This window comes from Monodelphis domestica, chromosome 7 (assembly GCF_027887165.1).
Source record: "Monodelphis domestica isolate mMonDom1 chromosome 7, mMonDom1.pri, whole genome shotgun sequence".
Taxonomy (NCBI): domain Eukaryota; kingdom Metazoa; phylum Chordata; class Mammalia; order Didelphimorphia; family Didelphidae; genus Monodelphis; species Monodelphis domestica.
In genome coordinates, this window is record NC_077233.1 from 183,858,492 (window position 1) to 183,885,072 (window position 26,581).

The following is a 26,581-nucleotide window of genomic DNA, read 5'->3' on the forward strand; positions in this document are numbered from 1 at the left end:
TGTCATTTCCTTCTTCAGCTTATTTGACAGATGAGGAAACTGAGGCAAATAGGTTTAAGTGACTTGCTCAGGGTCACATGACTAATTAAGAGTCTGAGGCTGGATTTGAATTTGGGTCTTCCTGAGTCTAGTTGGAGTGTTCCATCTATTGCATTGTCTAGTAGCCCCCAATATGAGTAAATGCTTTAAAGTAAAGTTTGTTCCCAAAGGAGAGCTGTGAGAAGACACCTTTCTTCCCCCTCTCCAGGTCCTCTGTGAATGCTGGGATTCACAAATATGGGAATACTGTATCTAATATTAGATTTTTTGGATATTTTGATCAGTTTTATTAAATTGTTTTTCTCTTCCTTTAAAAAAAATCTTTGTTAAAGGGAATTACTCTCTAGAGAAGAGCAAGGGATACTGGGGAAATCTAGGCAATATAACAAACAAATTACACTTTTTAATCTATCAATTTTTTAAAAAATTAATTCATTTTTCAGTCTCTACATGGCTCAATAGATAAGAAAGCCGGGTCTGGAGACTATGATACTCTGGGCAAGTCACTAAACCCCAATGGTCTACCCTTTACCACTCTTCTGCCTTGGAACCAGAACTAATCAGTTCTAAGGTGGGAGGTAAGGGCTTTTAAATAATTAATTAGTCTGTTTGTTGGTTACATTAAAATCCCCAGGTATCTCCTTTCCTCCCTCCCTGTTTGACCAAAAAAACATATATATAAAACTCTATCTTGAATGATTCTGTTTCTCAGTCCTTTCTTTGGAGCTGGACATTCACGAGTTATTTTTCAAACATTATTGTTCTAGTAAATTTTTTAAAAATGTAAATTCAAGGGGGCAGCTATGGGACGCAGTGGATTGAGAGCCAGACCTAGAGATGGAAGATCTTGGATTTACATCTGACCTCAGACACTTCCTAGCTGTGTGACCCTGGGCAAGTCACTAGCCCTTACCATTCTTCTCTCTTGGAACCAATACCCAGCAAGGTAAGGCTTTTTTTTTTTTAAATAAATTCATCTTTTTCTGTTCATTACAATCCACCACCAGTACCACCCAATGTTCATCTGACGTGTTTTCTATGGCCCCCGAGGCCACAGTGGTAACAACAGAAAAGGGCAGATTTGGGTTGGGCAATTTCCCTAACAGAACACCTCCCCTCAGGAGTGAGGGAGTTGTCTGTTTCTGGGTCTGTAAGCAGTGGCTGGATGACCACTCGTCCGCTGTGTTATTTAGGTCCTCTGTGAGACTCCAATCTCCACAGGCTATCCCCGGGGGTTTCACCCACCTTTTCCATAGGCCAGGGAAGCCCGGAGACAGTCGGGGGCCCGGGAAGCTGTCAGCTCTAGCTTCTCCTCTCCTTCCATGCTCCCCTGCAGCAGGACTGCACGGTGAGCGGCTGATTCGGTGACCCTTCCCAGCAGGCTCACTTGTTGGTCCCCTGGACCCCTCAGCTGGAATCGAGAGAGAAACCCCGGTCTATCAGGGGATCGTGACCTTCTCCGGCTCCCTCACCCACAGGACCCAGAAAAGGAGTGACTGGAGAAAGAACAGCGGAGCTGACCATCTCCCATATATTTTTATGGCTCCCCAGTTTCCTTCCCTCCTTCTGCAGCCCTGAACAAGGATGATGTGCGGAAGAATTCCAGTGAAAGTGTAATAAGAGGGACACCATAGAAGGGGGAAGTAAGTGGTCCCGTAGGCAAGGTGGGCACCAAACTGAAGGTTCTTCCCTCCAAAACAGCTCCCCATTGACCTGCCGTGACTACTTATGGACTCATAGAATCAGTTCCTCATCTTTAAAATGGGGCCAATAATAGAAAGTAGGGATAAGAGCACTGAATTTAGAGTCCAAAGACCCAGCTTCTAATCCTGCCTGCCACATTACAGAGAGCGTGTCTATCACTTGGGCAACCTTCATGAAAGTCAATAGGGCCTCAGTTTCCTAATCTGTAAAATGAATGCATTGGACTAGATGACTTCTCAGGTCCCTTCCAGCTCTGGTCCTTTGATACACGAAATAAGATATGACACGATCCATGCTCAGCCTACGTCACAGGTTAAAGCATTTTGAAAACTGTATAGCACCACTGTGGCTAGAGACAGAAGGGACCCCGAGATCATCTAATTGAACCCCTTCACTTTACACCCAAGGAAACTGAGGCTCAGCAGAGTAAGTGACTTGTCCAAGGTCACATCATTAGGGTCAGAATCAGAATTTGAATGCAGGATCTCCAACTTTAGAGCTAATGTACTTTCCATGGTTCAATGCTAGTGTTGTTATTTCTCTCATAAAGAAGAAATCGTTATTAAATTTTCCTGCAGAAACAGAGGGTCTGGGGCCATGATGGTGGGTGAAAAGGGCCAATCTGCCTGGAGACTGTGGGTCCTAAGAGAATGAATGAGACCCAAGAGGGAGGAAGGCTTGTCCAAGGAGATGAGGACATGTTTCCCTCAAGCAGTAACCACCAGATGACAATGTGATGCAAGCAGAAGCTCTCCCCCTCCCATCACCCTTGCCCCCAACAAACATCCTCCCCTTGCCACCCATCCCTGCCCTAACAAACAGCCTCTCTCTCCCACCCACCCCTCAACAAGCACAGCTCCCCAACAAAGTTTCCCCCTCCTACCCATCCCTGCCCCCCAAGCCTCCCCTTCCCACCAGTCCCTACCCCCAACACAGCCTCCCCTTCCCACCCATCCCTGCCCCCAACAAATAGACTCCTCCTCTCACCCATACCTGCCCTCCATAGTTTCTCCCTCCCACCCAGCCCTTATCCCCCAACAAGCAGAGGGTTTTGGACACACTGACTCAGGAGTCAAAGGTTGGCGCACACAATACTTTTGCAAGACAGCAGAAAGATGGGACAGTGATGGCCCAAGGAATGGAAATGTTGGCCAGCATCCCAGTACCACGAGGATTTGTCCCTTCCTCCCTGAGGACCAGTTCTGGTCCAAAATCAGCAACCCACCAATTTGATCTTCCTAATTTCTTTGAATTATAGCTCTCTACGACTGGAAGACACTTCAGACACCGCATAGGCCAACCCACCCATTTTTACAGATAAGGAAAACAGGCCCTTGAGGTTCTCTCTTGTTTGAGAACAGAAAGCTAGAAGGGCCCTCAATTGTGCCCATGAACCAGAGAGCTTTGCTCAAGATCACACAGAATGAGGCAGCTGAGTAACTCAGTGGATTGAGAGCCAGACCTAGAGAGGGGAGGTCCTGGGTTCAAATCTGACCTCAGACACTTCCTAACTGTGATCCTGGGCAAGTCACTTAACCCATATTGCCTAGCCCTTACCACTCTTCTGCCTTAGAACTAATACACAGTATTAATTCTAAGATGGAAAGTAAGGATTTAAAAAAAATCACACAGAAACCAATTGTTGGAGGCAAGATTTGAATCCAGGTCCTTTCCCTGTAGCCTCAGTGTCCTTTCTCCTGTAAGAGGAAAATCTGACTTTTTGGAGTGCCTGTTGGGGATCACGAGGTCCTCATCACCTCACAACAACCTGTGGAGCTCCATTTCTGGGCTGCATGAATGGATGGGGCCAAGGGGAGTCATAACTTAGCTCTAGGTGGAAGTTTTGGTGACTTTTTGCTCCTATCTCACCCTTCCTTCCCAGGGTCTCTCCTTTAAGAACTGCTATTTTGCTGTTGTTAGTCATGTCTGACTCTTTGTGACCCCATTTGGGGTCCTCTGGACAAAGATGCTGGAGTGGTTTGCATTTCCTTCTCTGGCTCATTTGACAGATGAGGAAGCTGAGATAAACAGGGCTGTGACTTGCCCAGGGACACACAGCTAATAAGTATCTGAGGCCAGATTTGAACTCTGGACGATGAATCTTCCTGACCATAGGTCTAACTCTCTATCCACTGCACCTCTCAACTGCCCCCTTTCAAAACCGAAAGCTAGAATCAAGTTCACCTGGACCCACAATCCAGAGAGAAGCTATCCCAGGCAGCATCTGTTCTTATGGAGGTCATCCCGCTCAGGCTGTGCTTGAGGTGTAGGGATTATATGAGGAAGCAGACCCTGATCCTCCCCATGCCCCCACCCCTGGCACACAACAACGACTGCAAGAGGAGGAAGGCACAAGGCTTGGGGCAGCAGACATGACCTCCATCCATACTCTCCCTCCCCTCACTCTCTCTCCTCACCCTGCCATGCACTCTCATTCACAGGGTCCGTCTTTCTAGCCACGTTCTAGCAGCATCCTGGGTACCCAGCCCAGCTTCTAACCGCTCTTTCCCGTAGACACCAGCAGTCTGCTCACTTCTGCCATCACTCAATACCTGCTTCCTCCGCAGAGAAAAAAGCCATCAATCATTCCTCTTTCTAAAGTCATCCCCACAACCAGGAGAATGTTCCAGTCAATGGTCCAGTCAGGGGAGTCTACAGCTTTCTCTCTTCCAGCCCTGTAGTTTCCGTCTCTCCAAACCAGAATCCTTGCTCTAACTCCCACCCATACCCCCCTATTTTTTTAGAATGGAAGAGGGGACTCCTGCGTCTTTGGATTTCCCCAAGAGAGAACTGTCTAGAACTTGCAAGAATTCCTCCTTGCTACGGGGACTGATGCCTGTTAATCAACTCCTTTTTGCTGGGTGGGCAAATCTGCAGATGAAAAAGGACCTGATGGCTTGGCTCTCAATGCCTGGTCCAGCTCTCTCCTGACCTTCTTTCTAGAGGGTCTACAGGCTGAACAGTGTTGAGGGAAGCCATGCCAATGATTCCCACTATCCTCTTTTCTTCGCCCTTCTCTGCTAAGGCAAAATTCTGGGTTTAAAGGTACTTCCCACCGGGGTTTCCTTCTCGCCTCCACCTGCAAGGCTGTGCCCTTCAAAACATGAAGGATGCTCATCAGTCCCCTTGTGGTCTCTCTCCCAATTCTGGTCCTGCAAACAATGGTGCTATACCATTTTCAAGATGCTTAAGCATACATTTTATCCTAAGAGATGCTCAGCTTTGGAGAGGAATTCCCACCTTTCATACTCAGATATATATAAATATATCAAAATATAAATATAGTCTTAGTGCCATTTTAAATTGTGAAACTTGTGCTAATACTCTTGGGGTTCTCCCAGTTCAGATAGAAAGCCTCCAGATCATGTCTTTACAGCACAATAATATTCCATCACCATCGTATACCACAATTTGTTCAGCCCATTCCCAACCAAGGGACACCCCCTCATTTTGTACCAACACTCATGGGACACCCTGCATAGGTAGGAATGGAATGTTTTTCTAATATCTAGTCTAGCCCTCTCATTTTACAGATGAGGAAATTGAGGCTCAGGGATGGGAAATGATTAATCCAATGTCACACAGGCAATAAATAGAATCATGAGAGGACTCCAAATCCTGGCCTTGGGAAAGAGCATCATAGTTCAGACCTCCCCTAGAGGAAGATGTACCAATAGTCCTCATAGACGTGGCCCAGCAGATAAAGAACTGGACCCAGAATCATAGAGATCTCCAATCAAATCTAGTCTCGGGCACTTACTAACGATGTGACCCTGGGCAAGTCATTTAACCTTTGCTTGTCTCAGCGTCTCATATGTAAAATGAGGCCACCCATATCCTATGACTAAAATGAGATTAAGATGAAATAATATGTAGATACCTTGAAGTGCTCTATGAGTGCTATGATAATGATGATGACGATGATGTAACTGAACCTCCACATTGCAAACATGAGACTTAGCAAAGCTATACCCTGGGGAATCAAGGTTTCTTACTGACCTCTAGTGGCCATCTCCCTTTTCTTTCCAGTCTTTCCCATCTTGATTACATGGATCATTGACAAATGAGCCAGAAGATCCAGGATTCTATGGACTATACAAAACCGAGTAACTCTGGGAAACTTGTCAAGGCCAGCCTTTAGGTCCTATGCTTCCCCCTCTGCCCACATTCCCTTTCTGTTTTAGTTGCTTCTCAGAATTCAATAAATGCTTGTTGATTGACTGTTTGGCCAAATAACTATGTCCATTAGATCTGCAAAGGTTGTCTGGAAAAGGAATTCTTTTTCTTTCCATTTTTCCATTTTTTATCTAATTAATTAATTTAGAATATTTTTCAATGGTTCCATGATTCATGATCTTTCCCTCCCCTCCTCCGTCCTGTGTCCTGGAGCCAAGGAGCAATTCCACTGGGTTTTACATGTGTCACTGATCAAGACCGATTTCCATATTATTGATATTTGCACTAGGATGATCATTTAGAGTCTACATCCGCAATCATATCCCCACTGCACCACATGGTCAATCCTACGTTTTTCTTCTGCGTTTCTGCTCCCACAGTTCTTTCTCTGGATGTGGATAGTGTTCTTTCTCATAAGTCCCTCAGATGGATGAGGAATTCTTAACATTTTTTTGTGCATGGACCCTTTGGCATCTGATGAAGCCAATGGACTCCTATCAGAATGTTTTCTCATAGGATTGCAAAGGAAATCAAGGGTTAGTGAAAATAAAGATGTTATTTTTTCCCATCCAACTTCACAGACTTCTTTGAGACATTATACCCATGGATTTGACCCCAGATTATGAACTTTTAGAATAGAGAAGGTAAACTGGCAGCTACTCATTTGAGTCTTTCCTAAAACTTTATGCCAAGAAGACCCTCTCAGCCCCAAATACCTCTCAAGTAGTGAAGCTCATTGACTTAATGAGGCAAGGCTCTCCCATCCTACCAAATACTGAACAGCTTATTCTTTCCTTCCATGGATCAAAGAAGTTCAGTCCCATTCAGCTTCCCAATCATTGAAGGCTTTGATGGTTGTTGGTTGGTCATTTTCAACTCTTTATTTCCCCTTTTGGAGTTTTCTTGGCAAAGATGTTACAGCAGTTTGCTCTTTCCTCCTCCAGCTCATTTGACAGATGAGAAAACTGAGGCAAACTTGGTTAAGTGACTTGCCCAGGGACACATAGTTAATAAAGTAGTATTAAAAGACTAGAAAGGGTTATGAATGGTTTTAAATGCCAAAGAGAAAGAGGCAACAAGGTGGCTCAATGGACTGACAGCCAGGTCTAGAGATAAGAGGTCCTAGGTTCAAATCGGACCTCAGAGACTTTCTAGCTGTGTGACCCTGGGCAAGTCACTTAATCCCCATTGCCTAGCCCTTATAGCTCTTCTGCCTTGGAACCAAATCACAGTATTAGACCTAAGATGGAAGGTAAGGTTTTTTCAAAAATTCCAAAGAGAAGACTTTGAATCAGATACTTCAGGTGATAGGATCATATATAACATCTAGTCAGTCACCAAGCTTTAAGGATGATATGCTTTTTAAAGTGTTATTAGCTTACTAAGTATTATATTGCTGTGTGCCAAGGGGCAGCTGGGTGGTAGAGTAGATAGAGCACCAGGTCTAGAGGCAGGAAGACCCGAGTTCAAATCCAACCTCAGACACATACTGGTTGTGATCCTGGGCAAGTCGCTTAAACCCTGTTTGCCTCAGTTTCCTCATATGTAAAATGAGCTGGAGAAGGAAATGGAAAACCATTCTAGGACCTTTTCCAAACAAAGCCCAAATGGGGTCACTAAGAGTCAGACACCACTGAAAAAAGGACTCAACAAAACTGTGTGCCCAGCGCCATGTTGAATGGGGATTCCTAGAAAGGCAAAAGACAATCCTGGTGCTCAAGGAGCTCACAGTCGAATGAAGGAGACGACATATAACTATGTACAGAATAAACTGGAGATCGTCTCCAGAAGGAAGGCACTAGTGTATTCTGGGATTGACATTTGGCCCTACAGACAGGAGAGCTCCCGGGTGAATTCTCACACCCCCAGCTCTGCCTTTTCCCCCCATGCTCTGGAACTCTAAGCATAGAACCTGCTTCCAACTTCCCAGCCCCCTGCATAGCTCACTTGGCCCACATCCAGATGGCCCTAATTAACAGGATTCTGCCTGCCCCTCTGCCTCCCCCTTCCCCTCCCCTCCCAGGAATGGCAATCAATCACTCCTCCTTTTAATCCTTCCCCACAAAGGCAGGGGGGAATCTTCTTGGAAAGAGGCAGCCCCTCCATCTATCTCTCCCACTCCCAGGCTCGCAGCAGCCTAATCTTGAGACAACAAGGCTCTGATTGAAGCAGATCCCTGGAACCGAGTTCACTTAAAGGGAAGCCCCCTTGGGAAGAATGTGATTCACGTGTAAATGAGCTAAAATGCCCTTGTGGGACATGCAAGGTTACTCAAGCTTTATTCATCCTTGGTACAGACCAGTTCCTTTTGGCTAAGTCATAATCCCTTGCATTTGTACATGCCAGCTTTCAAAACACTTCCTGGTACATTAGCTCATGGGTGACGGGTGGCAGGTCCCAGAACTGCTTCCCAGGGGTCACAAAGGGAGGCGACAACCGAATGTGGGCTAGAACAACGTCACCTTGAAATCAAAACCCAATGGCTCTTCCAAGGACAGAGTCTGCCTGCTCTTTTGGGGTTTGGGGGGACCAGAGTGTCCCTCCAAACTGAATGACTAAACTGGATTCTCCCATCTTCCAGCCTAAGGTGGAAGGAAGGATGATACTGAGCTCTACTCACCTCTAGCTCTCCAGAGAAGTTTTGAGTCTTTGGGGTACTTTGGTTCCTGAGTGTCAAAGCCAATACCAAGCCATCCCCGGGGTCTGGGGCAAGGCGGATCAGGCTTCTGGACTGCAGCATGAAGCTACCTTGGCTCAGCAAGTGTTCTCCAGAGACCATAACAGCCTGGAATAGACATAGGAACAGTTTCTAAACTGAATTCTGGATGCTGAATCAAATGTTCATCCCCACTAGTCTGAGCGCTTCCCCAAACAAAACCCAAGGACAATTCCATTGGTTCCATGTGCCAGATGTCAAAGGGCACTTCTGAGAGCCATATTTTGTAAGATTGGCTTTGGAGCTCTTGCTGAAAACTGAGTCAGATCAGCTGAAATGAAAATAATAGGGTGAAGGCATTTAGGTAGCACAATGGACAGAGCTCCAAGCCGAGAGATAGGATGACCTAGGTCAGTGATGGAGAACCTTTTAGAGACCGAGTGCCCAAAAGTCAATCCATGTGAATCACCACCCCCTTACCCCAGACAGGGGAGGGAGGAAGCACTCCCAGTGGGTTGCTGGGCAAAGGGGTGGATGATGTGAGAAATGCCCTCAGGCATACATGGAAAGGGGAAAGGAAGTATACCATAGGTTCATCAACACGGACCTAGGTTCAAATTTGGCCTCAGACACTTCCCAGCTGTGTCTAAGGAAGTCATTTAACCTTGATTGCTTAGCCTTTGCCTCTCTTCTGGCTTAGATTGATACTAAGACAGAAGGTAAGAATTTTTAAAAATAGAAAATAATTTTAAAAAGAAAATAATAGAGTGGATGAGAGAGCATCTTTTTTTTTTTTAACCCTTACCTTCTGCCTTGGAGCCAATACTGTGTATTGGCTCCAAGGCAGAAGAGTGGTAAGGGCTAGGTAATGGGGGTCAAGTGACTTGCCCAGGGTCACACAGCTGGGAAGTATCTGAGGTCACATTTGAACCTAGGACCTCCCATCTCTAGGCCTGGCTCTCAATCCACTGAGCTACCCAGCTGCCCCCCAAAGAGAGAGCATCTTTTAAGTGTAATTTGGGTTAGTGCCCATTGGGAAATAACTCATGACCCTCATTTTGGTTGTGGGAAAACTGGTATCATCAAATATCAGATCAGAAGCCAATAATCCTCATCCCTTCTCCCACCCCAAATTCCCTTTTCCAATGGAGTAGGGATGACTTACACTGGGAAGGTCACAGAGTCCTAGCTTGAGGGAATGGCTGAGCCGGCTGAGGTAGTTTGTCTCTATTTCTCCCAGGAAGTTTTGCTTAGGGCAGGAGGTCAAGAAGATATTCTCTAGTGTCATTTCTACATGGAGTCTATCTGACTGGAGTGACTGGGATCTCTGTGGGGAACAGAATAAACCACGGAGGCTAGTAGCAGCCTTTATAAGAAGAAAAAAATCGGGGTGGCTAAATAGTACAGTAGATGGGGTGCCAGGCCTAGAGTCAGGAGGTCCTGGGTTCAAAACCAGTCTCAAGACATTTCTGGGCAAGTCACTTAAACCAAATCCCCTAGCCCTTGCTGCTCTTCTGGCTTAGAATTGCTATTTAAGAGAGGTTGGGTTTTTTAAATTTGTTTGTTTTTGTTTTTTAAAGGAAGAAACAAAGAAAATGCCTGCTAAATTGGGATTTGACTTCTTGATCCAACATAGACATTAGGCCAAGAGTTCCGGCATATTCTGGGGCACTTCTGGCACTCATCCTTATATTGAGGAAAAGGGGAATGAGCAATGGGGGTATATATCCATGCTATCCCTTGTATGTAGACAGGTTCAGGTACTGGTTGGTTTTGGGGGGGGGGTTAAGGAGACCCCCTCCAAAGATTTCTCCCCTCAAACTCCCATCTGCTGTTGATGTTGGAAATTCCACCATTAGATTTGATTCCTTTGGCTTAAAGACTTGATCCCCATTCCTAGGGAAATATGGCTGAATGAGAACAGTGTGGAGTTTATCAGGTTCAGAACTGGTTTTTATAATGGGGAGGGGGGCAGGGAAATAGAGAAAAAGGATTCTTTTTTCTCTAGGAGGTAAAAAGAGAGGAAGGAAGCCAGAAGAGGGAAGAATACAGTTTTAAGAGAAACCTCTCTAATTGCATGATTCTGCCTGGATCCAGTTCCATCCCAGCTTCTGCAAGACCAGAGTTCAGAGCTGGCTCTGACAGGCTCTGGATGCTGTCTGTGGAGAGCTCTGAACACCAAGCTGTCTCCAGCTGTCCTTGCCAGATACCAGGAGGAGCCAGACTTGGGGCCTTCCCCACCTCCCGCTTGTGTGCCCCAACCACATCCCTGTGACCGTCACCAGGTCTTCCTCTCCGCCCCCAGCACTGCTGACTAGCATCCTAGCCATCCACGGGGTCTCCCTGCTTGGGGCTTTCCCCTCTGGTGCTGGCCACCAGACTGTGGACCCTGTAAGGGCCAGAGACACCCGAGGTCAGTAACTGACCGTTTCCTGGGCGGAGCAAGCCAGTTTCCCTCTGCAAGGACTGAAGACATTTCCGCTCTAACCCCAGAGAATCCAGCCCCACCAGCCCCACAGAGGTGCTATGGTGGGAAAAGTAATGAGCCACCATGAACATAAACCCAAGAATCGGAGCCTCTCGTGCCTGGGACATCTCAGGTGCCTTGTCCTCTGAAAGCAACGAGATGCAGGTCATGGTCCTCCTCCTTCCAGGCTCGTGAGAAGAAGTCACTCAGGGAGGACACAAAACAGCCCTGCTCTTCCCTGGATGTCCCCACCTCCCTTTGGCTTTTCTCACATTACCTCATATTTCAGACTCTGTTTGACTTTCTGGCTGTCCCAGGACAGATCGAGATGCTCGCTGAACAGCCCTGCCGTCTGAGTGACAGCCCCGCAGGCCTGGACATGGCCCGGGCTCAGGAATTCCTGGAGCTAATCAAGAGAAAAGCAGCAGAATGAATGATTCTGGGAAAAAAAGGATATTTTTCTCTTCAGTATGCAAATGAAGCGATCATACTTGAGGGCTATTTTCAGAGTGTAATAAAATACTGCCCTAGTCAGAGAGAAAAGGACAGAGCGCTTGGCTGTCTTCTATTTATCCGGTCTATGTCACGTTTGTACATTTCTTTTTATGGACGACGACAAAGATGATGATAATAATAATAGTCGACATTTATATAGTACTTATTAGGTGCCAGACACTGCTATGTACTTTATCGTCTTTGATCCTTAGCAGGACTCTGGGAGGGAGGGAGGTGCTGTGATTATCCCAGCTTACAGATGGGGAAACTAAAGTAAACAGAGATTAAGTGACTTGCCCAGGGTTGTTGCTTTTCCTGCATGAACTCAGGTCTTTTGTTTAGGTGGCACAGTGTATAAAGTGTCAGACATGAAGTCAGGAAGACTCATTTTCCTGAGTTCAAATATGGCCTCAGACACTTACTGGCTGGGCGATCCCGGGCAAGCCCCTTAGCCCTTCTTGCCTCAGTTTCCTCATCTGTAAAATGATTTGGAGAAGGAAATGGCAAACTATTCTAATATCTTTGCCAAGAGAACCCCAAATAGAGTGATGAAGCATCAGATGCAACTGAAAACACCAAACAGCTACTTTTTTAAATTTGTGAACTCTGTGAGCAAGGACTGGATATGGGTTTGGTTTTATTTCACCTTTTTTTTTTTTTGTATCCCAATGCACAATGCATGACACATACCAGGTCCTTAATCAATGCTTATTGACTTGATCTTGATATCTCATCATGTTCTAAGAATTCAGTCTGGTCATAGAACCTGAATCTTAATCCCAAAAGCTAGTTAGTAAAATAAAGAGAACACTCCTTGGTAGCCACAAATTAATATAAAATAAATTCCTCTAGAGTTTGAACCTGACACAGAACTTTTTGCCCTTGCATTTGTGCCAGAGAAAATGGGTAATAAGTGCATTTGGTTAGCACTATAGTCAAGACCTATATAAGGTTCATGGATAGCCAATTAAAATTATTTACCAAGCAATTGTTATATGGGAGGTTCTGTCCCAGATGTTAAGGATACAAAGATTTCTTTCTTTCCTTCTCTTTCTTTCTTTCTCTTCCTTCCTTCCCTTCTTTCTCTATTTCTTTTCCTTCTTTTTTCTTCCTTCAGTTTCTTCCCTTCTTCCTTCTTTCCTTTCTTTCTTTCATCTTTTCTCTCTGTCACTCTCTCTCACTTTCTCTCTCTCTCTCTCTCTCTCTCTCTCTCTCTCTCTCTCTCTCTCTCTCTCTCTCTCTCTCTCTCTCTCTCTCTCTCTCTCTCTCCTTCTCCCTCTCTCTCTTTTTTTTTTTAACGACAAAGTTATATTTTTTAGGAGCACAGGAACCATGATGAAAATGAAGATTTTAGAGCAAGCCACCATAGAGACATATAGTCTTATGGCTCCTCAAGACTCTTCCTCTCCAAGATGAACTGGTAGAGAATGATTCTTAAAGGAGGAACAGTTAGGTGTTGCAGTGGATAGGGTGTCAGTGCCTGGAGTCAGGAAGACTCATCTTTGTGAGCCTCAGACACTTATTAGCTGTGGCCATGGACAATCCTGGTTTCCTCAACCGTAAAATAAACTGGAGAAGGAAATGGCAAACCACTCTTTGCCAAGAAAACCCTAAATGGGTCACAAAGAGTCCAATGCTTCTGAAAATGACTGAATGACAATCCCTACAGGATAATATTGATTCTGGAATTCTCCCTGTTGCAATAGAATGTAAGCTTCTTTTCCTTTTTTTTTTAAACTCTTACCTTCTATGTTAGAATCAATACTAAGTATCAGTTCCAAGACAAGAGCAATAAGGGCTAGGCAATGGGGGTTAAGTGACTTGCCCAGGGTCACACAGCTAGGAAGTGTTTGAGGCCAGATTTGCACCCAGGACTTCCTACCTCACAGCCTGGTTCTCTATCACCAAACCACCTAGCTGCCTTGAATGTAAATTTCTTGGGGGAAAGACTTGTTTCATTTTCATCTTTGTGTCCTTGGCACATCCCTCGGGTGGCAGAATTTACTTATTAACTGATTGTAGATCCCTTGGAGTTGATGGCCAGTGGTAGGTAGCCCATGGTATTGCCCTTTCAACCTCCAGGCTCCCTTCAGAGAGGCAGTATTCCATCCTGTAATATATACCTGTCCTAAGGTTGCAGTCAGACAGCCTTCCCAGCTGGTGATGGAAACCTCCGACTTGTCTGCCCAGATGAGCTGGAAATTGGCAGGTTTTCCCCTATTCCAGGCAAGAAGTACCTATAGCCAGAGGAGAGAACCAAATGTGCTTCAGAATAATAGGACTGGAATGGCAGCCCCCATCTCTGCTCTGCCCCCTGCCCCTGCGCCTACACTAGGTCTCCAAGCTTTAGATTTGTTCCACGGCTGAGATCCAGGAACCAGATGAAAAAGACCCAAAGAAACCAGAACGGGAACAACACACTTCTGAGACAGATGCCATCTTGTCTTGAACACTTCTGACACTGACTTACCTGGAAGCAGGGGGTTTCTAGGATCTCACACCGGAAGGGAACTCAGAATTCTTTCCCTTGGAACTCTATTCCAAACCCTTTATTTTATGGATGGGGACACTCCATATAGGCAGTAAATGGTAAGGTGGGATTTGAACCCAGATCCCCTGATTTCAGAGGTTCTTTCCACCTCTTAAAAACCTTTCTAGTTTTAAGGAATCAAACTACAGCATAAACTTTTATTTTTTCTACTTTGAAGTATGGCTGTTCTTTTATTCCTCTTGATTTCAGGTAGAAAAAGATTGAAATCCATTAAAAATAAACCTTAGCTTCCATCTTAGAATCAGTACTAAATATTGGTTCCAAAGTAGAAGCAGCAGTAAAGACTAGGCAATGGGGGTTAAGTGACTTGCCCAGGGTCACACAGCTAGGAAGTGTTTGAGGCCAGATTTAAACCTAGGATCTCCCATCTCTAAACCTGGCTCTCTATCCACTGAGTCACCCAGCTGCCCCTTGAAATCCATTTCTGTCCCCTTTACCTCCTCCCAACCCATCGTTGTACCAACTTGGGAATGTTTGCAATCTCACCTGTTGACTATATCTGTTCCCTCTCTTTTCTGCCAAGCCTCTAGCTTCCACGTGGCTCCAGGAGAAGTTGAAGGGATGAACAAATGCCACCTGGCCATCCATTTGATCTTTCCCCAGTTTTAAAGAGGAGGAGAGCACCACCTGACCAAAATCAGAGGCCAATGAGAGAAATATCACAAATACTGAAGCTTTGATCAGTTCCCACCCATCACTATCACCACTTAACTTTGATAGTATGGGTTGGGGTTGTCTGGAAAATAAAGGAGAAATTCAATTCCAAAAGCCTTTTCAGCTCTAAATCAATGATCCTATGATCATCTTTTTAATCTTTTCCTTCCTCCTTAGAATTGATAGTAAATATTGGTTTCATGGCAGAGATTTGATGATCATTTTCTTTTCTTTTCAATTTTTCCCTTTTGCCTTAGAATTGATACTAAGTCCTGGTTCCAAGGCAGAGATCTTATGATTTTTTTTTTCTTTTTGATCTTTCCCTTTTGCCTTAGAATTGATACTAAGTCCTGGTTCCAAGGCAGAGATCTTATGATCTTTTTTTTCTTTTCGATCTTTCCCTTTTGCCTTAGAATTGATACTAAGTCCTGGTTCCAAGGCAGAGATCTTATGATCATTTTCTTTTCTTTTTAATCTTTCCCTTCTGCCTTAGAATTGATACTAAGTAAGTATTAGTTCCAAAGCATCATTTTCCCAAAGGCTGGGGATCCTCATTCAGGGGAGATCTAAGAAGATGACAGAAATGAGGTAACAAATCAAACATTCCTGTCTCTCAGATAATTGCCCCCATTCATCAGCCCTTAGCTCATTAAGGATTAGGAAACTGACTCTGAACATCGAGCATCACAGTGCCTGTCCTATTGGTGCTTAATAATTGCCATAGATTCACTTATTCATGGGTTTCATCTTTTAAAACATCCCTAAGGCAAAGAAAATTATGTCCCCTCCAAAGACCCACGAAGGACTATTCCAAAGTGAAGGCTTGGTGTTCTGAATAAAAGTTAGTCTGAATCTCCTCAAGGCCTTCAGAGACTTAGATTAATGCTAGGCCCATGGTCAATGATGAACAGATACTTCTTCACTTGATCTGACTAGGAGCCCAGCCTCTAGGAGGAAGGGTTTTTAATGGGAAGTAGTTCCCTTTACTTGGACCACCATTAACTTTTCTCCTCTTATCTTGGGTCTTCTACTGGAGAGATATAGACAGAAATTTTGATGAACCCATCCTTTAGAGGTAGACCTTTCTAGAGAAAAAGTCCAAGTAATTTAAGTGAGGACTCCAGAGGAGGGACTGGATTTAGGACCACATTTTGTGATGCTCAGGGTTAAGGGGAAGGAAGCTTTTCAAGGCTAGACCTAAATCTTACCCACCATCGAGGCTATGTAACTTAGCCGGCCAGTCACACATTTTTCCTCTCATCATCAAAGGTATGAGAGATGTGGATGAAAAAGCATTGACAGGGGTGGCTAAGTGGCTCAGTGGATAGAGAGCCAGCCTAGAGACAGGAGGTCTTGGGTTCAAATATGGCCTCAGATACTTTCTAGCTATGTGATCCTGGGTAAATCAGTTAGCTCCAATTGTCTAGCCCTTTTGGCTATTCTGCCTTAAAAAAAGAAAAAGAAAAAGAAAGTACATTAACCTGGAAGTCAGAAGACTCAAACTCTTGTTTCAGCTCTTATCGTGGCCTAATGGTGTAAGCTTGAGAAAGCCACATTCTGTTATTCTTGAGTCATTTCAGTCATGTTCAACTCTTTGTGACCCCATTTGGGGTCTTCTGAACAAAGATAATAGAATGATTTGCCAGATCCTTCTCCAGCTCATTTTATAGAAAAGGAAACTGAGGCAAACAGGATTAAGGGAATTTTCCCAGGGTCACATAGCTAGGAAGTGTCTAAGGCTGGATTTGAACTCATGAAGACAAATCTTCCTGATTCCAAGCTCAATACACTTATACCATTTAGCTTCCCCTAAACCACATTTAGTCAGTTTGTAAACATTTATTAAGCACTACTGTGTGCAAGGCACTGTGTTAAGCCCTGGGATTACAAAGAAAGGCAAAATATATGACAGTCCCTGCTCCCAAGGAGTTCATAATGGAAGGAGGGAGACAAACAGCTACATATAAACAAGATATAAACAGGATAAATTGAAAATAATTAATACAGAGAAGGCTCTAACAGTAAAGGAGAGCAGGAAAAATCTTCTTACAGAAGGTGGGACTTAAGCTGACATTTGAAGAAAGCCAGGGAAGTCCCTGAGCCTCAGGGACCTCGTCAGTCAAATGAGACTGTTGAATTGAATGGTCTGTAAAGTCTTTTATAGTTCTCTGACATATGGAGTTTTCCCCAAGTACTTCTCTTCCCTTCCCTCCTATCCCCAGGAATTTTTACCTGCTCCTTGTTGTTCCATTCAATGACTAAATTATCTTGATGGCTGTGGACTGAGTGTAGCAAGGACATGGTGACCTTGGAATGCTGAGGAAAAGGGATGGAGAGAGGATGGACGAGTTCCACTGTGAGAAATAGGAGAAAAGTTGGGGGGAGAGTGTCATCAGGACTAGTTACCAGTTGGCACATTTTTTCCATCAAACAATCACGGCCAGGTAGCTAAAATGCTGGGCTGGGAGTCCAAAAGACTTGAGTTTAAATCCAGCCTCAAATATTTACTAAATGTGTGACCCTGGGCAAGTCACTTACTCTCTGAGTCTGCCTCAGTTTTCTCAACTGCAAAATGAGGCCAACAATAGCACCTACCTTCCAGGGTTGTTGTGAGGATCAAATGAGATAATATTTGGTAGGCACATGGTAGGCACTTAATAAATTCCTTCTTTCTTTCTTTCTTTCTTTCTCTTTCTTTCTCTTTCTTTCTTTCTCTTTCTTTCTCTTTCTTTCTTTCTCTTTCTTTCTCTTTCTTTCTTTCTTTCTTCCTTCCTTCCTTCCTTTCTTTCTTCCTTCCTTTCTCTTTCTTTCCCTCTTTTGTTCCTCCTCTCTCTGTCTCTATCTCCCCCTCCCCTCCCTTCCCCTCCCTCCCTCTTTCATCCCTCCCTCATTCCTTCCCACCTTTCTTCTCTCCTTCCTTCCTTCCCTCCTTCCTTCCTTCCTCTTAGACTCAAATCCTCTCTCAGATACTATTTCTATGACTAAACAAGTCGCTTAGTCTCAATGGGCCTCAGTTTCCTCACCTAGAAAATAGGAATGATGGATTGGATAATCCCTACGACCCTATCCAGCTCTAAATTGATGATCCTATGATCATTCTCAAAGGCTAAAATCCCCATTGAAAGGATGACGGTAGAAATGGACTAGCATCAAATATTCTTTTCTCAGATACCTGCCCCAACTCACTGGTCCCTAGGTTGCTAGTGGGTGAAAATTTATTCTGAATAATGGGTGCACACTGCCTGCCACAGAGGTGAAATTAAAGAAAGGCTTGCTGATTGACTGATTGATTGATGGTTTGGAGGATGGGAAACTTGGTCTGGCAGGAAAGAACTTAGGTTATCCCAAAAGCAGATGGGACCATGTAAGGTTAGCTGGGTAAATGGGCCTCTTCCCTTTGTGCACACCAGTAACCTAAGGCACAATCCAGGATGGCAGAGCAAAGCCTTCAAAAGACAGAAACCAATAACAGAGGGGCTGTGATTTATAATTCTTTTCAGGAAAGACTGTTTCCGTTAGGACTGCATTTAATTAACTTCAAGGGCTGCCATCTAGAAGTGAATATTTCCTAGCATTAATTTGGGATTAGAATACTCGGCTAGAGCCAGAGCCAACCCCTTTTGGAAGTTAGTACAGACATTTAAATCTCTCTATTTGTTCAGGGACTCCTGGAGAAACAGTTTGATTGTTTGTCCTTTGTTTTTCAAAGACATCACAGAGTGATTTAAGTGAGGCAGAGTTGCACAAAGTCATCAGCTTCACTCTCTTCCAGAAAGTCAGGATGACTGGCAATGGCCCAGGATGCATTTGGCTAGCTTTGGCATCTTCAATGTCTGACCAAGCTCTAAGAGCTCCACAGCACCCGTGTGAGCCACCTTCATGGCCACTGGAACAAAATTGTTCTCCTCAGTCCATTCTGCTGCGGATGTCATCCCCGAATGCACCACTAGGTGTGAGGCCTGCCCGCTATCTTCAGCTTGGTTTGGCCATGTGCAAGATGCTTTTACAGGAAGGTGGCCATTGTGCCCGCTACAGCTTCTTGGAACCACAGCCCAGAGATGAGGGAAAGGTGGACTCCAAAGTGGATGAAGAGCTCTGAAGAGAGGTGCTCATCCTCCTGGAACAGCCCATACGCCTCAGTCAACAGTTAATGCCTTCTCTAACTTTTGGACCTAATCTGTCTATGGATGCCTACTGGTTGTTGCCCGTCCACCAACATGCTGCAACTGGAAAACTTACGCTGCATGTGCTGGCCCCTGGAGAACTTGGGAAAGAGCCCTGTGTAGCTGCCAGTGAACTTGACCTCTTGGCCATCCCACAGTACCAACTGCTGGAAGGTCCTTGTTCCTTTGGCCTTCTGGTACACAGTCAGGAGCACCATTTCCCAGGGGATGATCTTGAGCTACAAAGGAGAAACAAGGAGGCATCAGCCTTGGGGTGGAACTATCACAGGGGGAGGGACTGAAAAGAGAGCAGTCACCCCAAAACAGAGCCCGAGATCTGGAGTCCTCTCATAGCTGGGTTTGAGTTCCAGCTCCATCTGCGTGATGTTGGGCAAACGACTTTGTGTCTGAGCTTCATTGGATTTCTTCATCCGTCAAATGGAAAGAAGAGTCTTTGCTAAAACCCACTCACAGGGTTGCTGTGAGGTCTAACTGAGAAGATGTGTGCCCAATTCAGCCAGCATTTACTTAGCGCCCGCTGTGTGCCAGGCGCCATCCTTGGCTGCAGATACAAAGAGAAAGACAGGATAGCTTCTGTCCTCCAGGAGCTCACCTTCTACTGAAGCACTCCAGAAACAGAAGGGCCCCATAAGAAAAGCTAGCTAGGGGCTGCAGTGGGTTAGACAGAGTGCCAGGTCTGGAGGAAGGAAGAGCCTTCTTCCTGAGTTCAAATCTGGCCTTAGACACTTACAACTGTGGGACCCTGTAATGATCCCTTAACCCTGTTTGCCTTGGTTTCCTCATCTGTAAAATGAGCTGGAGACAGAAATGGCAAACTACTTCATTATTTTTGCCAAGCAAACCCCAGAAGGGGTCACAGAGAGTTGGCCATGACTGAAAAATGACCCAAAAGCAAACAGCAACACCATAATGGAAATGTAGGATAACGTACTTATGATTTTCAGAGAAAATGACTTTGGGTTTTGAGGCAGACAAGACAAGGCAGAACAAGGTCCCATTTGCCCCCCTGAACATGTATCATCAATGTACTTTTTTTTAAACCCTTACCTTCCATCTTGGAATCAATACTGTGTATTGGCTCCAAGGCAGAAGAGTGATAAGGGCTAGGCAATGGGGGTCAAGTGACTTGCCCAGGGTCACTCAGCTGGGAAGTGTCTGAGGCCAGATTTGAACCTAGGACCTCCCATCTCTAGGCCTCTCAATCCACTGAGCTAAACAGCTTCCCCTTCTTTAATTTATAAGGCATTTAGATGGCTAGCTCTAGAGTGGAAGGACCTTGGCAAAGTCACCTACCCTTCTTCTATTTTAGCAAAGCAGATGGCCTCTGAGGATCCTTCCAGCTCAAAATCTGGTCCATTTCAAAAGAGATCCAAATATCTCCTAGATACCACCTCCCTGAACCTTATTTTGAATGGGCTCTCAATGGCTTTCCACATGTTGAGAAAAACAAGGGGATGGCTCCCTTAAATAGTAAATAAAATCAGATACTATTTTTATTATTAATTATATGACTAATAACCATAGCTTTGATCATATAGCCTAATAATAGCTAGCAAGTTAGCACTTGAAGATTGACAAAACACTTTAACTGTGTTATTGTATTTCATCCTCACAACTTTATGGTAGGTGTTATGATCCCCATTTCACAGATAAGGAAAATCAAGCTGAAAAAGATTTAAGTTATCTGGTCAGGGTCATATAGTTAGTGTCCGAGGTGGGGTTTGAACTCCCAATTCCTAGGACAGCACGTCTACGTAGCGGATACCCATCTTTTAGGCCAATGTAGAGGACCAGACCCGTTCTCGGTTTTTCTCTTTCTCTCTTCTCTCTCCAAGTAGATGAGAAGAGTTAAGCGATCCATCCCTAGTTTAGCTGGAGCCTGGAGCCAGGTTAACTTCAGAGGGCGGCGCCCAGGGCTAGTCTTTTTGGCGGAAGACCCAAAAGATTTGATTTGGTAAATAACAAAGGGTGCTTTGTTGCTCAGTCATATCCTATCCCCGTATATATGGGGTTTTCTTGGCAAAAATACTGGACCGATTTGCCACTTCTTTTTCCAGCTCATTTTAGATGAAGAAACTGAAGGAAACGAGGTTAAATGATTCGTCCAGGGTCACACCACTAGGAAGTGTTTGAACTCCGGACCTCCCATCTCTAAATTGAACCACCTCGCTGCCCCTGGAATCTTCTTAATATTGTTATAACTGCGTTTCATCATAATTGGTTTCTTTTGCTAGCCTATGTAGTTTATTTTGGGCATTTAAAAACGTGATTCTGCAAAATGGCTCGTAAACTTCGCCCGATTACCAAAAGGAACAAAAAAATAAAAAAGCCAAAACAGGTGAAGAACTCCTCTTTTAATGGGAGAAGCCTTAGGGAAAAGGCGGAGTCGGGCACTTCCGGTGGAAACCTCTGAGGGATCAAAGAACCGCGAGAGCTTCAGGTGAAAGGTGCCACTACAGGAGGCAGGACCCGCCCGAGCGGCGGAGGGACACAGACGACCAAGACCAATTTCCCCCACTGTAGAAGTCCTTCCTTCCTTCCTGGCACTTTGACGAAGAATTCTGCCACTCCTATAAGCAGCCCGTGGCAGGGGCTCGGGCTCCCATCGTGGACCCCGTGCGGCTATCCCTTACCTGGGGGATCGTGTGCATCAGCTCAGTGACCTGCGTGAGGTTGGAGGCGGCAAACGTCAGCTTTGTGGCTGCGTGGAAATGGTGTTTTTCCAGGTCGACGGCAACCATGCTTTCGGCTTTGTCTGTAGAGTAATTCACCTAGGCGGGCGAGAGGGCAAAAAAGAAGTTGCTTGGTGAGGAATCTGAGGGGACATTTTTCTTTTTTCCCCTCTTCTGTTGCTTTTTTCTTTTCTTTTCGGAAAAATTGATTATTCGTTGGTTTTATAATTTTTTTCCATGGTTACAAGATTCTTGTTCTTTCCCTCCCTTCCCCCCACCCCCTCCCGTAGCCGCGATTCCACTGGGTTTTACAGGTGTTATTGATCCAGACCTATTTCCATATTATTGGTGTTTGCACTAGAGTGATGATTTAGAGTCTCCATCCCCAATCATATCCCCATTGACCCACGTGACCAAGCAGTTGTTTTTCTTCTGGGTTTCTACTCCCACAGTTCTTCTGAGGGGACATTTCACAGCCGATCTGGGTATGGTTTCCTGACTTCTGGTAAAATGGGTGAGGTGCTTAACTTGGAATCAAGAGGATCCGAGTTCAAATCTTGTCTCTGATACTTACTAGCTCTTTTGGCCAATCATTTCCAGTCCTATCCATTAGGGTAGACCCCATTGAGGGTCTTCTGGGCAAAGATACTGGAGTGGTTTGCCATTGCCTTCTCCAGCTCATTTCACATATGGGGAAACTGAGGAAAAGAGAGTCAAGTGACTTGCCTAGGGTCACTCAGCTCATTAATGGCAGATTTGAAGAGGAGTCTTCCTGATGGCAGGACTGCCATTTTTTTACTGTGCCACCCAGCTGCCTATTGGCTGTATGATCCTGGGCAAGTCATTTTCCTGCTTTCGGCCTATTTTCCTATGTGTGAATAATAATAGCACCTGCCTCAAAGGTGAGTCTCAAATAAGATATTATATGTATAGTGTTCTGCAAACCTTAAACTGCTAAATAAATGTTTGCTACTATTACATTTTATCTACCATTCACACAGTAGGTCCTGATTATAAAGCACTTTTCAGTTCTCATTTGAGTTGCATAAAAGCCAGTGTGGCACATCATCAGATCACAATTTGGAGCTCAAAAGGAAATCAGAGGTCACTTGGTACAACCCCCTTTGTTTTACAGTTGAGGAAACAGAGGCCCAGGGGGGCTGAAGTGACTTGCCTGAAGTCACACATCAGAAGTAGGATTTGAACGTAGGATCTTTGACTACAGAGCCAGTGCTTTTTTCATTTAACATGCTGCCTCCTGAAGGTGATGCAGCTATTGTACCCATTTTACAGACTGGAAAGCTAAGGCTAACCCTAAGTCAAATAGTTAGAAAGTGTCTCAAATCCAGGCATATGCCGTTCTACTCCCATAGCTGAAGAGCTCATCATCACTATGACCTGACCTCCGTGGAATCAAACAAAGGCTACTGACAATCTTGGGACTGGCAGGAAAGATAACTGTTTTTGCTATGACTGTTGTACCCTCAGGGTGAAAAATGGTTGCTCCAGGGCTAAGCACCTTTAGCTATATCTCCAAGGCTTCTCTGAGGGTCTCCCCTCTTCGGATCCCTTCTCTGACTCAAGGAGAAGGGAGCAGGTTCAAGAAATCAGCTTGGGTTAGACATCTCCAGTTTGGGATGGGCCCTTGCTCCATGAGCAGCCGTGAAACACACCAAAAAAAAGTAAATAATAAATAATTAAAATAAATTCTGAACAGCTTGTGCTGGGGAACATCAGGTCAACCATCTGCTTGGAAAAAGAGAAAACTTTGGAGGCTGGAAGAGTCTGAGATGAGGAGAAGCTGGAAGAGTAAATGGCACACTCTGAGCTGTATCTGGATGGGCCTGGAATGTTCTTTAATCCATCCCAGACTTGGAGTTTGGGCCCTGTTGACGGGATGTGCTGCTGGAGAATCTCCACTGAGCTGACAATCAGACATGCTCACTCAAAGGGGGAGCTGGGGGGGACTGGGTGCTAAGGAATGGAAATATGGAGGGGTTGGTGGAAGCCAGAGTTCTGGTTCTGAAGGGCAGCCTGGGGCAGCCCACCTGGGTTTTCTTTAGCTCCCTGTACAGATGTAGACATTTAACAAATTCTTCTGTATTGATGACGCTGCTCCCTCCAAATCTCTGTCCTCCTTTCTCTTTGAATCTGCCCTTCTCCCTCAATTCTCCTCTTTGGAAGGCAGTCACAACAAGAGGATGCCTGGGGAAAGAGTTAGGAGCCAGACAAGGGAGGGATATGGGCTCCAGGGAGTCCTCACTTACCTTTGTGGAAAACTTGGCTCTACCAGGGAAGTGGTGGAGGAGGAAGGAGAGGTGCTGTTGGCAGGTGATGTGCAATTCTTTACTGGAAAAGAGAATCACAAGGCATGAAGGGATTTTAAAGGTCCGGTCGTTTCAGTGGTGTTCGTCTCTTTATGACCCCATTTGGGATTTTCTTGGCAAAAATACTGGAGGGATTTAAATTCTTTCTTTCTCCAGCTCATTTCATAGATGAGGAAACTGAAGCAAACAGGACCAAGTGACTTGTCCAATATTACATAGTTAGTAAGAGTCTGAGACCAGGATTGAACTCAAGGTTTCCTGATTCCAAGCTCAGTGTTCTTCTATCCACTATACCCCCTCATTGCCCTCTTTACTCCAGAGAAGAAAACTGAGGACCAGAGAGGTTATAATTAAGGCCACATCACACAGGAAGCAGGTGACAGATCTGGGATTAGAACCAAGAGTCTTTGACCCTGGATCTAATAGTCTTTCAGTGGTACCATGTTGCTCTCTGAATGAAACGTTTAGTTTGGGCACAAGTTTGAGAAATAAAAACACAAGTATTTTCCTAACAACACTAAGGTTATGTGGCTGTTTATCCCCCCTCTTTCCCCATCTCCCTAGAACCCAGTACCCTACCATTACCTCCTGGGCTCAAAATACAGATTTTGGATTGACACTTGACCAGATAATGGCTCCTGATTGAACGTAAGGGCATAAGGAAAAGTCTCAGAGATTCTCTCTTATTTGAGTAGGGGGAGTCCATGGCCATTATGACGTTGGTCCAGAGAACCTCTGATAAAGAATGGGCACATTTGAGTGAATTCCCTAGGTCATAGGATCGTTGATATAGAGCTGAAAGGGACCATGGAGGTGACTTAGTCCAACCCCTTCATTTACACAATAAGGAAAATGAGGCATAAATAGGTTAAGTGACTTGTGCACAGTTACTTAGCTAGTATCCAGGTCTTTGATTCACCGCCTTTCAATATGCTGAGTTCATGACCAATGGGCTCCAATAAGCATCTTGGAAGCTCAGACCCAAAGACTTTCTCCTCACCTGAATGGTTGGTTCCTTCCCCTTACATGGATGAGAAGACTTGTTTGGGACTCACAGGTCACCTCCAAGGATGCTTTCATTTCCCTGGCTGCCAAGATTTCCTGAAATACCAACTGGTAGAAAGGAGAGGATAGAAAAATATAAGATCTTGGAGCACAGGGTCTGTTTTACGTCCCCAGAATTTAGCACGGTGTCTAGCACATAGAACAGTGATGGGCAACCTTTTGAGCTTGGTGTGTCAAAATTCTCCAAAAATGCAAGCACAACTCAGGTGGTATGTCACTTTGAAGAAAAAAACCCATAATTTTGTGATATTTATAGTTTAAGTAAAAACAGTATGATTGTAATATATAATTATATTTAATAAACCAAAACCTAATTCTTTAACTTACCTGCTTAGTGACTTCTTTTTTCATCTGTCAGTTGGTTTCTTTTATTGGTCTTGATATTATTTAACTTGTGTGGGGTGCCAAGAACTAAGATAAGTGAGAGGGAGGGGGAATTCTTTAACTAACCTGCCTATTAGTGACTTTTTTGTTGCTGAATTTAATTGACTAAATATTCAATTGAAGGTTGGTATTTTGTACACTTCAAGCCCAAGCAAGAGCTACTAACGTCATCTGTCAATCTGTTTCTTTTGGTGGTTTTGATATTAACACTGAGAATAAGGTCTCACAAAAGTATGTAGAGGGAAAAATTGTGAGTAAAGCCATTGCTATATTTTTCAGGGTGCTAAAAGTGTCTGGTAATGGGTTCCAGGCACTCCTCCATTGCATGTGGGCTGAAGCCCCACTCAGTCTTCTGCAGGCCCAGCCCTGCCCCGGCTTTCCCCTCCCTAGTCAGCTGCCTATGGGTGGGGGGGGGGGTGTGTGGACAGAATGAGAGCAGCAACTGCCACCCACCAACCTACCTTCCACTTCTTCTGCATGCATGCTCCTCCTTCCTACCCCTGTAGGAGCCACCCCCCCCCCAGTCCATTGCTCACTCCTGCCTCCATGGCCAGCATGTGGAGCAGCCCTTCCAACCCCCCCCCCCCAGGCTGGGCCAGGGCATGGCCACAGCCACAACTGCAGGGGCAAGACTCCCTGGACAGCTCCCAGGCCCCGAGGTGTGCTGAACCTGCATGCAGCTGTGTGTCATCGAAAATGACTACATGTGTCAGTGCTGACATGTATGTCATAGGTTCGCCATCATGGACATAGGATATACTTAATAAATATTTGGTTTTTTGCTTTTTAAAACCCTGACTGTCTGTTATAGAATCGATACTAAGTATTGGTTCCAAGGCAAAAGAGCAGTAAGGGCTAGGCAATTGGGGTTAAGTGACTTGCCCAGGGTCCCACAGCTAGAAAGTGTCTGAGGTCAGATTTGAATCTAGAACCTCTATCCATTGAGCCATCTAGCTGCCCCTTAATAAATACTCATGAACCAGAATTAAATTTACAAAATGCAGCCAATAGAGTAAAATGGAAACAGCATGTTTTCCCAGGTGGACTGATTAAATCAAAGCTTTCTCCCTATTCATTCTTCCCTTTTTATACTACAATAATCTGACTTACCAATCAGAGTCGATTTTAATGTGTGTGTGTGCATATATATAAAATGTACATATCCACTCACCCAAATAGATTTCTCTTGTCTTCCTTTTAAACTCTT

The 26,581-nt window shown here is 44.8% G+C and overlaps 1 protein-coding gene across 2 annotated transcripts in view; it reads right to left on the reverse strand.

Annotated features, from left to right (window-relative positions):
* The window catches only part of LOC103099164 (uncharacterized), a 148,558-nt gene that overhangs the window by 34,377 nt on the left and 87,600 nt on the right, over positions 1-26,581 (reverse strand). Inside the window, exons 44-54 of one of the 2 annotated variants that reach the window (XM_056806147.1) lie at positions 24,926-25,038; positions 23,866-23,947; positions 21,560-21,697; positions 18,982-19,144; positions 16,975-17,096; positions 14,575-14,715; positions 13,661-13,774; positions 11,320-11,448; positions 9,741-9,902; positions 8,540-8,704; positions 1,285-1,450 (exon numbers count right to left, since the gene is read on the reverse strand). In XM_056806147.1, coding sequence (XP_056662125.1) covers positions 1,285-1,450; positions 8,540-8,704; positions 9,741-9,902; positions 11,320-11,448; positions 13,661-13,774; positions 14,575-14,715; positions 16,975-17,096; positions 18,982-19,144; positions 21,560-21,697; positions 23,866-23,947; positions 24,926-25,038 — 1,495 coding nt within the window. Of the gene's footprint in view, positions 1-1,284; positions 1,451-8,539; positions 8,705-9,740; positions 9,903-11,319; positions 11,449-13,660; positions 13,775-14,574; positions 14,716-16,974; positions 17,097-18,981; positions 19,145-21,559; positions 21,698-23,646; positions 23,948-24,925; positions 25,039-26,581 lie in introns of both variants that reach the window. The other variant, XM_056806148.1, reaches the window with a different exon arrangement.